Below are 14,564 nucleotides of genomic sequence, written 5' to 3' on the forward strand. Positions count from 1 at the left end.
CAGTTCTAAGCAGTAGATCAATGCATYAGCTGCTGAAAACAGTTGTTATGGATAGGTAAAGAAACAGAATTAGAGAGGTGGGGAAAAAAACTTAGTAAAATAACACAGTACCTAGTGACTGTAAATCCCTGTGGGAAGAGGCTTGKTGTGCAGTTTTCATTTGATGTGTCAGAAGTCTGCCTAATGGATGCAATCACATTCATTATTGAGCATGGTTAGTGCTATTGATTGCAACTAGTGTTTCTGCCCTGCRAACAGCAGCAGTACCTTTTTCATTTCTTGTTTGCACGCCTGTGATGTGCCCCTACTGCTCTATGTCTGACTCTTCCCCCAAGTGTATGCATGAGCCCAGTTTTACTTAATTTGCAATCCAACCAGTTCAGAATAATCAAACAGTACTAAAAGGCCTTAWGGATAATGACTTGAGYTTTATGTGGAATAAAATARCACCAGAATAGGCAGAACYTGTCTTATCCTATGAGTCATATTGTTAACGTGGGGCACACCCCGCTGACAYCAGCAACATACTCTTACAAGTGGGGTAGCAAGATAGGCGACTGAAGGCCATGGGATATCTCAGGCCCTGTAACCTACTGATGGCTACTGATCTTCACGGGATGTGACCACAAAGAAGTGGTCAGGCTCCGGTGCTATGCTGTGAGAGACGCTGGCATAACCACCAGCCACACTCTGCCATCAGGCAACCCATGTCACAAACACGGTGGCATTACCAATGAYAATATTCAGTGAGTCCAACATATAGGGAAGCTCCAAAAACCTTCTACAGGAAGAAAACGTGTCTGGGCACACAACTTGGGCCTCCTAAGCAGGGAGGACGAAAGAGCTCCGCGCAACTAGATAACATGAGCCTCCGCTGAGGGAAGCCGTGCCGGCCCTAGGATGCTCGGCCCGGGGTGGTGGGGCAGGCCGGGGCAGCAGCCCCGCAGAACGGCGGCCATTCCCCGGCAGCTCCAGCCCCGGTTCCCGTCGTGCTGCGCGGGAGGCGGGGCCGGCCCGGGAGGAGGAGGTGGCGGTGCTGCCCGGGGCGGGAGGAGGAGCTGCCGCCGCCGCCGCCGAGCGCTGCTTTCTCTCTCTCGCCGCCGCTGCCGCCGCGCTGCCGGGAGGGGCGGCCGCCCCGCGCCCCCCGCCCCGCGATGCCGCTTTTCGCCACCAACCCCTTCGACCAGGATGTGGGTGAGTGGCTCCCGGGGCTCCGCGGCCCGGCCTCTGCCCGAGGTAACCCCGCTGGCGGCCGGCCCTGCGACCCGCTCCATCCCCCGCGGCCGGCCGCCCCTCTGTCCCGGCCCTGCGCTGCTGGGCTCGCTGGCGCCCGTTCGGGAAGCGGGAGCGGCGGCGGTCACGGTGCGGAGGGAGCGGCCGGGCCGGGCCGGGCCGGGCCGGGGATGTGTCCCGGCGGGGGCGGCGGGGGCTGCGGCCTGGCCGGTGACAGCGCGGGGCCCCCGCGGGCCCTTGTGGCCTGTCGGGCCGGGCCGGCGAGCGCGGGGATGCTCGAGGGGGACGAGCTGGCCTGCTCAGCGCGAGTAACGCTGCAGCACAGCAAAACAAGTAGCGAGAAAGGTCCTCGCTGGAGTGTTGTTGAGGGGATGAGCAGCAGAAAGCACCATCTACAGTTGCTTCACAGATAGACATGAGAAAATCGTCAAAGCGTTTTGTGTTTAGTGCTTTAAGGGGATTCCTGTGGGAGCTTTTTCTTTTCCTTTCAAGTAAAACTTGCCGTGCTGAGATCAGGTGTCATCCCTACYTTGCTTGTTCCAAGGCCAGACTAGATGGAGAGGAAATGTCTGGCTTTTACTTGGCAAAAATTGTGCTTTATGCTGATGTGTCCAAACTGATGTTAAAATAACATAWAGACAGTTAATAATTAGTTTTGTGTGTCTGATTTCAGATTGTGTAATATGGTTTGTTTTCGATGTCTGCTGCTGACATCTCATTCACTTTGAGTGATAAAAGCTTTGTCTGGGGAATCACATAATACAAAGGGACTTTTTCTCATATGTGAATTAGTAACTCCTTTCCCCGCGTTTATTTTACTTACAGCAGTGTAACACTGTATAAGTTTCTTGAAACCAATTCTCTAATGGCCTTGTACTAGTTGTAACTTTCAACTACATTGTTTCTTAATGTTTATCAAACCTTAGAAGTTTCAGCTCTTCAAAAAAAGACCAAGTCAAAAAGTTTGAAAAGTATGTGTCTTTTCAGGGGACAGGATTAGTGCACAAACAAAGTACTGAGGCATAAGTTCTATGTTCATGAAAATCTTAGTCTGTTACCTCAAAATAAGACATAGCCTCGGTCTTCTCATTTTGAACTGTTTACACTTTTAAGTTGCAGACTGCATTTTAATTAATGATTTTGTTGGTGTCAAACTTGACTTACTTATTTTGGGAAAAAGTAAATAATTTTTCTTAGTTGTTCTACTGTAATTTGACAGCTGAAAGTGAGGAAGAGATTGTACTGCCTGCCAGTTTTCCGTGGTCTGTTAGAGAACTGAAACAGTGGTAGTATTATSTGTGAGTATGATTTGAACTAATAAGATTAAAAAGCGATAGGCTCAGGTTCTGGCAGGTGTTCACTTTTTTTCTTCCTAGAACTTCTGGCTGGCAGGGGAGCTCAGAGTGCYTGAATGGATCTCTCTAGATCTCAGTCCAGTGGATGGACTCCTTCGCACTGGGAGTCTCAATGTGGAGCAGCAGCATCCAGCAGTTACTTTAGTGGCTATTTGCTCTTTTCTAGGTGCAGGGGATGCCAGTGCCTTACCTATTGTGCTTGTAAATATGATCACCAGGACATAATTTTCAAAGCGTTATTCTGTATGCTGTATGAGCAAAGAGAAATAACCACTCAGTYCCAAATTGCTCTTGGAAAAGCAGATAGTGGGCAATGGGCAAATTTTCACTGGTAAACAGCCTTTTTSTTTTGTCCCCTTTCGTGGTGTCCTGGGGGAGACTGAAGGAGCAGCAGGCTGTTTAGTTGGTGACAGCCTACTTTCAGGAGCCTGCTGCCTTTATYCTTCASTTAACTGGATTTGTGCCAGAGAGAYGGGMGTGATGAAGTCTCCCAGAAAGCGTCCCTGGGCTCTTCTCCTCTGAGGCCCCTTGGGAATGTGCTATTATCTGGATGAATTTTTTGGCAGGCTTCATAAGATAGCATCAGCTCTAGGGTAAGCTCTCATGTTCTCAGGAAACTTCCAAGAGTTGTCAAGCCATAGTGCTATTTTTCATTTATTTTCTTTGACTGAAAGTTGAGTGTTCTCCTTTTGTTCTTAYCCAGCAAGAAAGATTTCTTTTTAAAAATAGGTTCCTGAAGGAGAAAGGCAGACAGCAGCTATTCATAATTTCATATTAATTTGGTGTAGTTGATAGTATTGCTACAATAGCTGTGCATTCTTGTCTACTGAACACTGATCAGTACCGTGGAGTAGTTGGAAATTATTTTGGAACCATTTAGGATGATGGATTGCAGGGAATATATCTGGAACTAAGTTGTTTTCCATTGTTTTGAGGAGCATGTCTCTTGTTCAGGACAAATTTTTCAGTTTGTCTGGCCAGCAGCATTTGGCCAGTCCTGTTAGCATGSTGCTGCAGTGGAACCTAGTCATCCATAATAGTTTGCCATTTCGTATCAACTTAGTACAGAGATTTTGAGGGGTGCACCTGCTTTTTTTAGGTATAGTTGGTGAAAGAATGTTGYTTAAGACTGCAATTAAATTAAAGAATGCCAAGAGATTTGAGGAGGTTAACCCTTGTCATCCTCAAGAGTCCAAATATTTGGATAAAGCCCAAATGCTTTTATTTTCTGAAGTTTATTTTTACCATATTTAGGAATATTTCAACAGGAAGGGATGCTAATCAGTGGTGACAATCAGGTCGGGGAACCTTTGATGGTGTATTCAAGTAAGGAACATAATAATGGAAATTTAAAAAAAAACAAAACAAAAAACAACCCTTCAAACACTGGGCCTGTTGATAGTATAATTAAGAAACTCTAATCCTTTGTTTAAGGGGTTAGAATTAAAAGTGTTCATATTAGGTTCATGGGTCATCTGTTTCTGTCATATTTCTCAGTCTTAATCATAAAATTATTTTCAGGGAGTTGTTCCTGAGAAATGCAAATTTATCTGTAAATTTGACTTGGGTAAAATAATGACTGTCTACTAATCTGTCATGACAGGCTAATTAGTAATGTAGCAGTGCTTAGGCTAGGTTTGATGAAGAACTTACTGCTAAAGAAGTTCTCAAGTGTCATTTAGATACTATCTCTCTCTGTAATTTATGTTCTGGTGTAAGTTGTCATAAGAATCACGCATGATATTAAGAGGACGTGTTTAAAAACACAGGGGGTTTTAGATCTTTTYCCTTACACACAGTAAAGGATGAAGGTGTTTGCATTTGCTTTGGATATTGTTCTAGTTCTTGCTGTGGTGGTTTGAGGCAACACAGGAGAGGGAAGAAATACAGGGTTACTACTTACAGTAATAGGAAATTAAGCAGGTAGTAGCAGAACTTGATGTGACTTGCAATGATTTTCCCTGTGTTTTATTAACTATAGCAGTTGTTGATAACTTTATGCTACCAACTCTTCAGATATTTAATAATATGCTTGAATTACAGATGGTCAGCCTATAGTTTGATGCTATTAGAATGTAATGGTTTGACCATGATTCCCATGGTGCAATTTCCTGAAATAAAATCCTCTTGCTATTTAAACTCATTGTTCTTTAGATTCATCCCCTTGGTTAGTCAGCATCTTCAAAACATCCCAATTACATGTCTCTTTGAGCTGGACTTTCTGTGTTAGGCCAAGTTGGCCAAAAGAAGGGAAAATTGTCACAGATGAGTTTCTTGACCCCAGATCATTATGGATACTGCAGACTGTGAGTTAGCATCTGGCTTCAAGAGAAGATGAATTCCAGTGATTGGTTCAGCTTGTCATGAGACTGGCACTTTTTTGTCTGAATTGGCCTACTGTTTTTCTCAGCATTGTTTTGGAAACAAYATTAACTGTGAGCTAACAGGGAGACTGAGTTGAAAATGTGTAGGAAAGGCGTTATAGCCAACCCTCTTTTCAGTYATTTATAAATGTGTATTAAAAACAAGAGCTTTTTACTTAAAGATACCTTTGGAATTATGTTTTTGGTGAAAGTGGCAATGCTGAGTGCATAAGACTGAGTGGAATACTCCTTCAATATATCAGCCAGCAAAAAAAAATCTTTTTCACTATCAATTACAAGACTCTTGAATTCTGCTGGGCACTTCGAAGCCAACGTGGTATTTTCTATAATCAAAGATTGTACTCTTCTGGTAATTTTCTTTATATCCTCCCAGAGAAGAACTTCACTTTAAGTGCTTCTCCTCATTTCAGCTGTGACAGTGTATTGTAATATCAAAATTCAGAAGAATCAAAGTAGATCTCCAACATGTAAAATCTGTTCATCTAACTGTTAAAAATAACGCTTGCATACCTGATGTGAACAGTTACATTTCTTGCTGATCTTCCTTCTGAAATGCTTCTTCTACTGTGGCTTGGCTTGTGGGGATTACAAATATATCCTGGCCCCATTTGTTAGTATGACATGCCTGTGATACACCTTGTTTACAGACTATTCATCCTTCTCATGTATCTCTAATGCACTCACCTTCCTGTTGTGTTGTAATATTTCTGGGTGAAAGGTGGTTTCAGCTCTGTCGATTTGTTAGGGTTAGCGTGAGACATCTAAACATCTAAATTATTTTTGCTCAGCTCATCTTACTATTTCAGCCTTTTCTGACCAGGTCGTGAATCTTTTTGCTTTCATCCTGCTCAGTTCATTCGGTTGAGGGATTCTCGTTTTGGCTGGACTGCCTCATGCACAGCRAGATCCTACTATAGCAGTTGTTGATAATTTTATGCCACCAACTCTTCAGATATTTAATAATATGCTGCTGCTTGCTTTGCCTYGGGTCAGCTGCAGTGCTTTCATAGAACTCCTACAGTTGCTCCCAGAAGGACTTGGAAACACTGTAAATGAGGATATAGTTAAATTGCAGAAGTTTGTTAACAGCTTTACCATAGCAATGGTGCATGGAATTCTGGTTTCCCTCTATTGGTGTCATTGCCTGGTAGAGGTTAATTTCAGTGTTGTCTAAATGGAATCTGGTTGGACATATTCTTCTTGTGCAATTCTGACTGTGTTAGTGAAATGCAAAGTGGTTAGTATTCAAGTGGTGGTTTTTGTAGAGTGGCCAACAAATATATTTGTTCATTTTATTTGACAGACAAGAAGAACAAAATATAATTGCATTTAACTTCAGTGGCATACAATGATATGTARTCCGAATTTCTCAGCAAGTGTCTACAAAAAGAAAGAAAAATTTGCAGTCAGTTTCAGTCTYTAAGAACTATTTAAACTATATTACTTTGGAATTTTAGTATTTGCAATTTTGTAGAGAAAGGGAAATTATTTGTTTTGCCTTGTGAAGAAAACAAAACTTTACGCAGAAGAGGAGAGAAGGCTGAGGAGATTGTTGATTTTTTTTTTTTTTTTTTTAAATCTGTGATATTTACCATGACAAAACAGATTTTTGGGGATTTTTTTATTCTGCTAGAAAGTGACTGTAATATGAGTGTGTGAGTTGAAGGCCTTTAGCTGTTCTTTTGAAGACTTTCTTCAGCCATTCTTTTCTTTGAAGTCATAACTTCAGTATTTCATTTTTGTGATGTCCAGCTGTGAAAATTATGTTACATCCATGAATAGTCTAAGAGCACATAATATGTAGGATGGTTAAAAACCTTAGTTTGGTAGAATTTTCTGACAGCTTTTATTGGTATTTGTTTTAACTGCATCAAATCATGTACATTGTAAGTGTTGGATTTGAGGGCATTTTGATCTAGATTTGTTATTTCTTGAAATTCTGCTAGTTTTAACATCTTTGAGATTTTGTTGCAGAAAAGTAGCTCAGTTCTGAGGCTTTTTTTTTAATTTTCAAAATAAATGTCAGTAAAATCTAAAGCTTGAAAAGCTCAAGCCTGCAAAGACCTTACTCTGAAAATGATGTTAGCAATGGGTAGTCACTAAGTTTTTTGCTCTAAGAAAGGCATCATGCAGTTCACTGCAGTATCCGAACAGTTAAATTTCTAATAAGGCAGTGAAATGCTATTGTTAAGGTGCAGAACTAAGGCAGAGAAATCAAGTGCCTAGCACATATTTCCATGGAAAACCTGCAGCCATGTTTATATTCCTTTTATCAGCACCTAAAGCACCAACCACTTAAATCTGGCAATGGATTTTTCTCAGCATGCACTACCTTTCCTCTGTTTAATAGGACTTTGTAAGTTTGATGATAAATTTCTTTTAGGACAGGTATGAATTTTAGGAATTTTCTTTTCTTCTGAGAAAATGGTTTGATTTTTTTTTCCTATCCTGAAATGATAAGGTTAATTGGGTTTTGTATATAGTAAGGGTGAGGGAGCTTCAAATAGAATCACAGTGCAAATATTTTTTGCATAGTGCTTTGCTTATAATTTATAAATAATGCACAAACCAGAGAAGCAAACAGAATTTTAKCAGTGCTCCAAGCATTCTGGCTGGTGTAAATTATAGGGAAATGGGTCCTCAACATAGTCGATGAACGTTACGACACAAGGACAGGAAGGTTGATTTAGATATCCCAAAAGAGCCCATGCAAGAGCCTGTACTTTCACTACAACTAAAGTATAAGTAATTAAACTCATATATTTAAGTATTTCTGGCCTGGGTTCTCATTCAATAGATGTAACTCCGTCTTCTGGATTTTAAGTACAGTATTTCAGTGAGAGTCTATGGCATTTGTAATGAGGAATGGTGTTTTCATTAGAAACCAGGTGCTGTCTAGTTTTGTATAAATTTTATTCAGAGGTTTACTTTAGCAAAGATAGAATATATGTTTGGAAGGATTATTTTGGCACCTAGGTGTTTTATTTGAAGGACATTATGTTCTAGAACTTACTGASAAACTTCAAAGATRCAAACACAGCTGAGATTTCTGTCAYAGGAGATGCATTTTGCTTCATAATACTTTATTTGTTCTAAGTGTGATTTATGACAATGTTTGTATGGTTGGAGCACCATTTCTGACTCAGGAGTTACAAAGCTACAAATTGTTGGTCACTGAAGGGTGTGTTGGCAGGGAAGTATGCCTAATGCTTACCTTATTCTCTTTTATTTTTTCCTAGGCTTTAGGTATAATATATGTATGAGAGACTGAATGTTAAGCAAGATGGAACTGGTCTGGCCCAGTATGGTTAATGCTCTGAATACAGAAGTCTAAAGGGAGAGGTCTAGTGACCCCATGCTCTGTGCCTTGCAAAGTGGCTGAAAAATGGGATGTATTGGTTTTGTCTCTCTTGCTTTTGTTGTAGGAATTAAATAAATTGTTGAAGTAATTTAAACAGGATTCTTATATTGTGCTGGATCATTGTTGTTTTTGACCAAAGAACTCAGAGATCCAAGTATTGTTTTCCTCTGAAATGATTGCACTTACCGCTTTGTGTGTCTATCTTTATGGAATTACTGGTAAGAAAATAATTAAATAAATCCTAAAAAAATAAAGGTGAGACATGAAGACGTGTAATGAAAAAAAAGCCGCAAGGAAAAAAGCCAGTTAAAAAAAAATTAAAACTACTATTTTGCTAACTACTGTTAATGGTAATTAGGATTAATAATAACWATTAATTACTACAAATTAGCCTGACGCAACATAAGATTGTACAGTCTTGCACAGGTTAAAATGACAATGTCCATTTATAGGCCTTGCTTGTGCTCAGAAAAAAATGCCTTGAATTTGTGTGGTGCAGCTTCCTGGAAGAGAGCTGTGATGTTATTCTTCTTCCTTTTGTTTGGCATAGTATTAATAAGTTTTGAAGCATGCTGACTTCATGAAGGAGCCAATGCTGTSTTTTAAAGTTGTTTTTGTAATGTTTGAACTGTTACCTGATCCTGACTTAGCATTCACTATGTTGACTAAGATTTTGAAGCMGTGATGAGGTGGAGGGATAGGGTCTGAGCTAAACATTAATATTGTTATGGTAGAATTATTTTCAATCAGGGATGAAGATTGAGAAGGTGAAGAACCTTTCTTCTTTAAGTTATCTTCTATGTGCCATGCTAACCTGTCTTAAGATTAAACACAAATATGTTTTTCCTTCCCTGTAAGAGTTTGTTTCAGTACTAAGATAGCCTGCCCGTGCCATGTCAACTGTACCTGAAGGCTAGGAGGGTGCCAGCTGTTAGGCAGGGTAGGCAACTACTGAATGCACATAATTTTTTTTTCCGCCTGTGAATGTGTGCCTCATGTTAGAAGAGAGAGTATTCATGAATTTTAAGTAATAATACTGTAAGCAATTTAACTAAAGTAATTTAAGTAATAATCTTGTCTACAAAACATTGATGCAATGTAGGGACTCTATCAAAGCATCATTGTTGCTCCTGTGCCCAGAGGCAAAGGTGAAAGGCAGTAGTCATTTGCTAATGCTCTGACATAGTGAGACAGTGGCCTTTTCTGTGGACAGTCAGCCCAGACAGTGTGCTGCTAACATTCTYATTATGCTCTTAACTTCTAACTGCCCTTGTTTGAGGCAGAATTTAAGTAAAGTCTAGAGGCATTTTTTTTCCTCGTGATTTACCATTAATTTTATTATCTAATGGAATTATTGGGTGATTGTTACTGCAGAAGATGGAAAGTATATAGTGAAACTTGATTTCAGGCTGAAATTTGCAAGAAACTATCTAGTGTTGGTGGAAGAAATACCCTGACTAACAAGGGGGAAGGCGTTGCAAATAAATGGCAGTTTTTATATAGGACTAASTTCAACTGCCAAGAAGGAATGTGGCCATGGCAGAAATTTTGTAACTCTACTCATGGATAAATTTGCAAAATGTTCTCATTGAKAATTAAAATAAAGGCTGTAATTGGCATAGTTAATATGGATCAGGGATTTCATCAATCACTATCTTACTTACAGCTTTAACCAAAGTCCTTAAATWAGCATAAAGCATAGTTTGCTGTTATATTAAAACATTAAACATGAATCAGTTTAGTTCTTGATTTGTAGAAGACATAACCARTTGCATTTCTCTTTGTAGACATTGTGAGGAAAGAAGGATCAATTGTTGTCAAAAATACAGACAATGGTCTGTTATGCAGAACAATGGAAAAGACCAAGGTTTCAGTTCCATTGGCTTGCTCATCTCTCTGCTGAAGGATGTGCTAAACTGAAGTGCAGCATTGACATCAGTGAGCAGTCTCTGAGCACAGAGCCTGGCGGGAACTTAAGGCTTTGGAGAGCACTGTGCAGGCACACTTTGACTGGAGCTGGTCCAGCTCCAGTAGAGCTGGCAAYTCTGTAGTCCTGGAAGTAAACTGCCTCCATGTGGTCTGTTTTGTGTGTCTCTGGACTGTGCTTATTGGCTGTTTTCAGTTTGGCAAATGCAGCGGAGGCAACTCAGGCTCTGTGTTTCAAAAAGCAATTGTGGTGCCACAGAGTTGAGGCTGGCTTTGCTGACACAACAGCTGCTGTGCACATAGTCTGTGATTTCAGAAGACTGCCTTGGCCTGTGGTGGCTCTATGCAAGGCATGAAGTTCAAGTGTCTTACCTGAAAATCACAAATTCCAATGATTATTAGTCATATGCATGATTTGGAYCAAAAGTGAACAGAAAAGAAAATAAAGTGGTTGGTTGATCAGATGGTATATCTTAGTGCTAGATGTTAACATGGTGTCTACCCATAATTTTTGATATTTCTGTTGATTATGACTGCTTTTTCTAATCAAACAAGTTTTCTGATGTGGTTTAGAGAGAAGAGTCCTCTTTTACTTTATTTGAGAGAACATACAGAATTGTAACTAACTTCCGTTTAGGATTTCCCTACATTGTTTTGCTCTTTTCCTTACATCAGGCAGTAGAGCTGATGTGTTATCATTTCTGTTGTATATATGTCAGTGTTAAATTTTTCCTCAGAAATTCTTTAGGAGCACATAACCACAGAGTTTTATTTTTCTGAATTATAAATCTAATTAACTGGAATCTACATCAATTTGTAAGRCGTAGAAACTAATTCATAAGAAAAGCCATCAATTTTGATATGAATAATTCCTTGTAATTTTTGTTTAGATCYTTTGCTTTGTCTTTCTCTTTGCAATTTGCCAGTGCTAATCTATATAATGAGTCTTTCTTGGCACATAAGTTTTTATAGGAAATCTTTGGTTTGGAAATAATAAAACTAAGTGGTCTGAGACATTCCCTGAAGGTACTCATTGCTGAGGCGTATTCTGTGTTTTGTAGATTAGGATGTGAAYATTAGATGAAGGAGAGATGGGAAACAAAGTGTGTGTGTTTTTCTGTGCCCATTCTCCTGTTGGGTTACTAACAGAAAATACTTGTGCATCCCCTTATGCTCTTCAGTCCTGATCTGATCTATCAGTACTTAGATCATCTGTTGAGCTGCAGTGTAAGGCTCAGTTTCCTTTAATGCTTTTATGTGTTGTTATCCTTAGTGTAAATAAGCTTTTCTGGGGGAGAAATAGGGAGGAAGTTTTTATTTTACTTCTGACATTGAATCTATTTCTTCTCCACCTCCTCTATTTCATCAGTCTTCAGCAGGGACTCTTGTCCTATTCAAAAAATTTAGAAGGAAGAGTCCCTATGGTTTTTTTGAGATTTGYTTTAGTTTAGCAGTCTTTATAGCTGAAAAGGATCAGTGAAATATATCATCCAAAGAAGAAATAAGAATGGGAAGATAAAAGTTTAGTGATTATGATGACTTTTTAAATCCTTCTTGTTGAGATGTAATACATAGAAAGGAAATGCAAGACACAGCAGTTTAGTGTCTGAGAAGGTGATAAATTTGGTTGTATCTGACTCTRCAGACAGTGAGCTAATGCTTTGGAGGATCATATCTTATTAAACTTTATAGTTTCAAATGGAAAAAATAATCTGTTGGTAGCTATACTACTTGTGTCATGTTCTGGTTGCATCTTTACTACGTCRGAAAACAACCCCAAAATATGTTGTTTTTCCACATAATAAAGATGAACCCAGAAAATGACACAGGCTCATTAATTAAAATTCATGGTCACAAGTCAACATTAGAAAATTAAAAATAATTAGATGTGACATTGTTAAWAAATGAATTTTATTAAATATAGGGATTTGTCATACATTTAGAAATACACAAAGAGGCAATATTTCAACATCTTTGTTGACAATTTTTAATTTTTAAAAAATAATTATTTTTATTTACTTATACTTTATTTATCAGAGAAAGCAACCAGTGAGATGAACACTGCAGAGGACTGGGGCCTCATCTTAGACATCTGCGATAAAGTTGGACAGTCACGCACAGGGTAAGTKACTTTAGGAATTTCCTTCCTAAACTTTTAAAATTCTGTTATTTCAGTCTCATACCCAGGTGAGAGGAATRAAATTTTTGTTGTCTTTTATAGAAATCTGCAACAGTTGAATTTAACTTAAATTGATTACAAGTAAAAGGAAAGCATATGAGATTTCTGCTGAAATATTTTGTAATCCTTCCTTTGGAGGTACAGGCTGAAGTGTTAAAATTAGGACTTGTCTACAGCAGCTTTTTGCCAGTGTAACAGAATAAATAAATCAATCAATRTGTTTTAGCAGTATCACTGTAAACCCAGGAGGTTTCATGAGGCATTTTCTTTCAGAATCATAATCTAAATTGAAAGTGACCTCTGGAGGTCATCTAGTCCAACCTCCCAGCTTCAAACAGGTCTAATTAGATCAGGTTGCTCAGGACCGTGTCGAGTCTTGAATGCCTCCAAGGTCAAAGGTTCCACAACTTCTGGGGGCAACATGTTTCAGTATTTAACTACTTCTACTTACTAAGTAAGTAAATAAAAAATTAATCCTGCAATCTGATTACAATTTTCCTTGTTCTAAATTGTCTGTTGCATCTTGTCCTGTGACTGTGCAGCTCTAAGAGTCTGGCTGCATCTTCTATATATTCTCTGATTAATTGGCTGTAAAAAGCACTAAGGCCCACTTTTTGTGTGCTCTTCTCAAAGCTGAAAGTTTTTTCTTCTCTACAATYTTTCCTTGTATGTGACCTTCCCTGACCATCCTGGCAGCCATCCATTGGACTTRTGGCAGTGTGTAAATGGCCTTCTTGCCCTGGGGAGCCCCAAACTGGACCGAGTGCTCCAGATGCAATCTTACAAGTGCATAATGGAGGAAAGGGTCTCCTTGCAGTCCTTGTTGGTTGTGCTGACCTCTTGTTTGAGCCAGGATGTGGTTGGTTGCCTTTACTGCCAGGMTGCACTGCTGACACCTCTCACCCAATAGGACCTGTGGATCCTTTCCTGTTTTTCATGTGGTCAGCTCCTGGCCTCATTCAAAAGGCAATACCTTTACCCTTGTTCTTGTTGAACTTGATGAAGTTATAGTCTGCCCATTTCTCCAGCCTGTCCARGTTCCTCTGAATATTAGACATACCCTCCAGTATATTGGTTGGTCTCCTTCARCTTGCTCTGGTCTGTAAGTTACTGGGAGTAGTGTTTGTCTCACTAGGAATCTCTGAAGGATCCCGCAAGATACTGCCTGTTAGCTGGAATTTTCACAACAGGTAACAACTCTTTGAGCTTAGGAAGCCAGTTATCATCCTTTTATCCAGCCTATGTTTCAGCAGTTGTGTGAAAAGTAGACTATAAGGGTTTCAACTGTGTCAAAACTTCGCTAAAACCAAGGTATAAAGCATCTGCTGCCCTCCATGGTTGTCACCATCAGACAACCAGTGTCTTTGTCACAAAAAACAATAAGGCTTTGTGTTTCTTCCCCTTGTTTTCAGAAGCTATTATCTGTCATCAGGATTTTGATAAATGTACATTTTGAGGCTGTGATACTAAATTAAGCACATCTTAATATGGRCTGCTAATGTTCCCATTATTACTGTTTACTGAGCTCTTTCATAGAATTTATGCATGAACTTACTTTTTATACAAGAAAAGATAAAGTGTAATTTGAGCTAGCAACTAAAAAATACATTTTAAAGACTTAATTTCARTGTATTTATCGTACTTTCAGTCAGTGTAGTGTTGGGCTTTGGAAGTGTTTTAAATACACTTGCTCAAGGCATTCCCTGTAATAATTCAGGTAAAGAACAGACTCAAGGAGAGAGTTCTGCTACTGATGCTGTGAGAGGCTTCTCTGAGAATGACTTGGATTGCCTTATGAAACTTCCAGAAACAGTATGAGATGCCAGATAGCRAAGTCCCACCTGGGACTTTTATTCCAAAGGACAGGTTTGCAAATAAGATTATTCCTTGGGATTAGAGTCAATCTCTGAAGGAGTACTTAAAAATAGCATGGCACATTGAGACTTCTGTGCTGTTGTGTATAACTGCAGTTAACAGCTGGCAAGTTCTTAATAATGTTTTGTATTAATGTAAAACTGCATTTCTGTTCTTTGAGCATGTTGATGCTGAGCCTGTAACTGTATTATTGAATGTGTCAGTATTCTGTTTAATCACTGGAAGTTATTCCACTGATGAAATTTAGTCTC

The 14,564-nt window shown here is 39.4% G+C and overlaps 1 protein-coding gene across 2 annotated transcripts in view; it reads left to right on the top strand.

The window, feature by feature from the left end:
* Positions 1–1,044: 1,044 nt before the first annotated feature.
* Positions 1,045–14,564, top strand: part of STAM (signal transducing adaptor molecule) — a 29,724-nt gene continuing 16,204 nt past the window's right edge. The window contains exons 1-2 of one of the 2 annotated variants that reach the window (XM_057383431.1): positions 1,045–1,194; positions 12,297–12,381. In XM_057383431.1, coding sequence (XP_057239414.1) covers positions 1,155–1,194; positions 12,297–12,381 — 125 coding nt within the window. In that variant the 5' untranslated portion in view covers positions 1,045–1,154. The remainder of the gene's footprint in view (positions 1,195–12,296; positions 12,382–14,564) is intronic. The other variant, XM_057383423.1, reaches the window with a different exon arrangement.

Source organism: Malurus melanocephalus, unplaced genomic scaffold (assembly GCF_030028575.1).
Source record: "Malurus melanocephalus ecotype Western Australia unplaced genomic scaffold, MMel_1.1 scaffold_14, whole genome shotgun sequence".
Lineage (NCBI taxonomy): Eukaryota > Metazoa > Chordata > Aves > Passeriformes > Maluridae > Malurus > Malurus melanocephalus.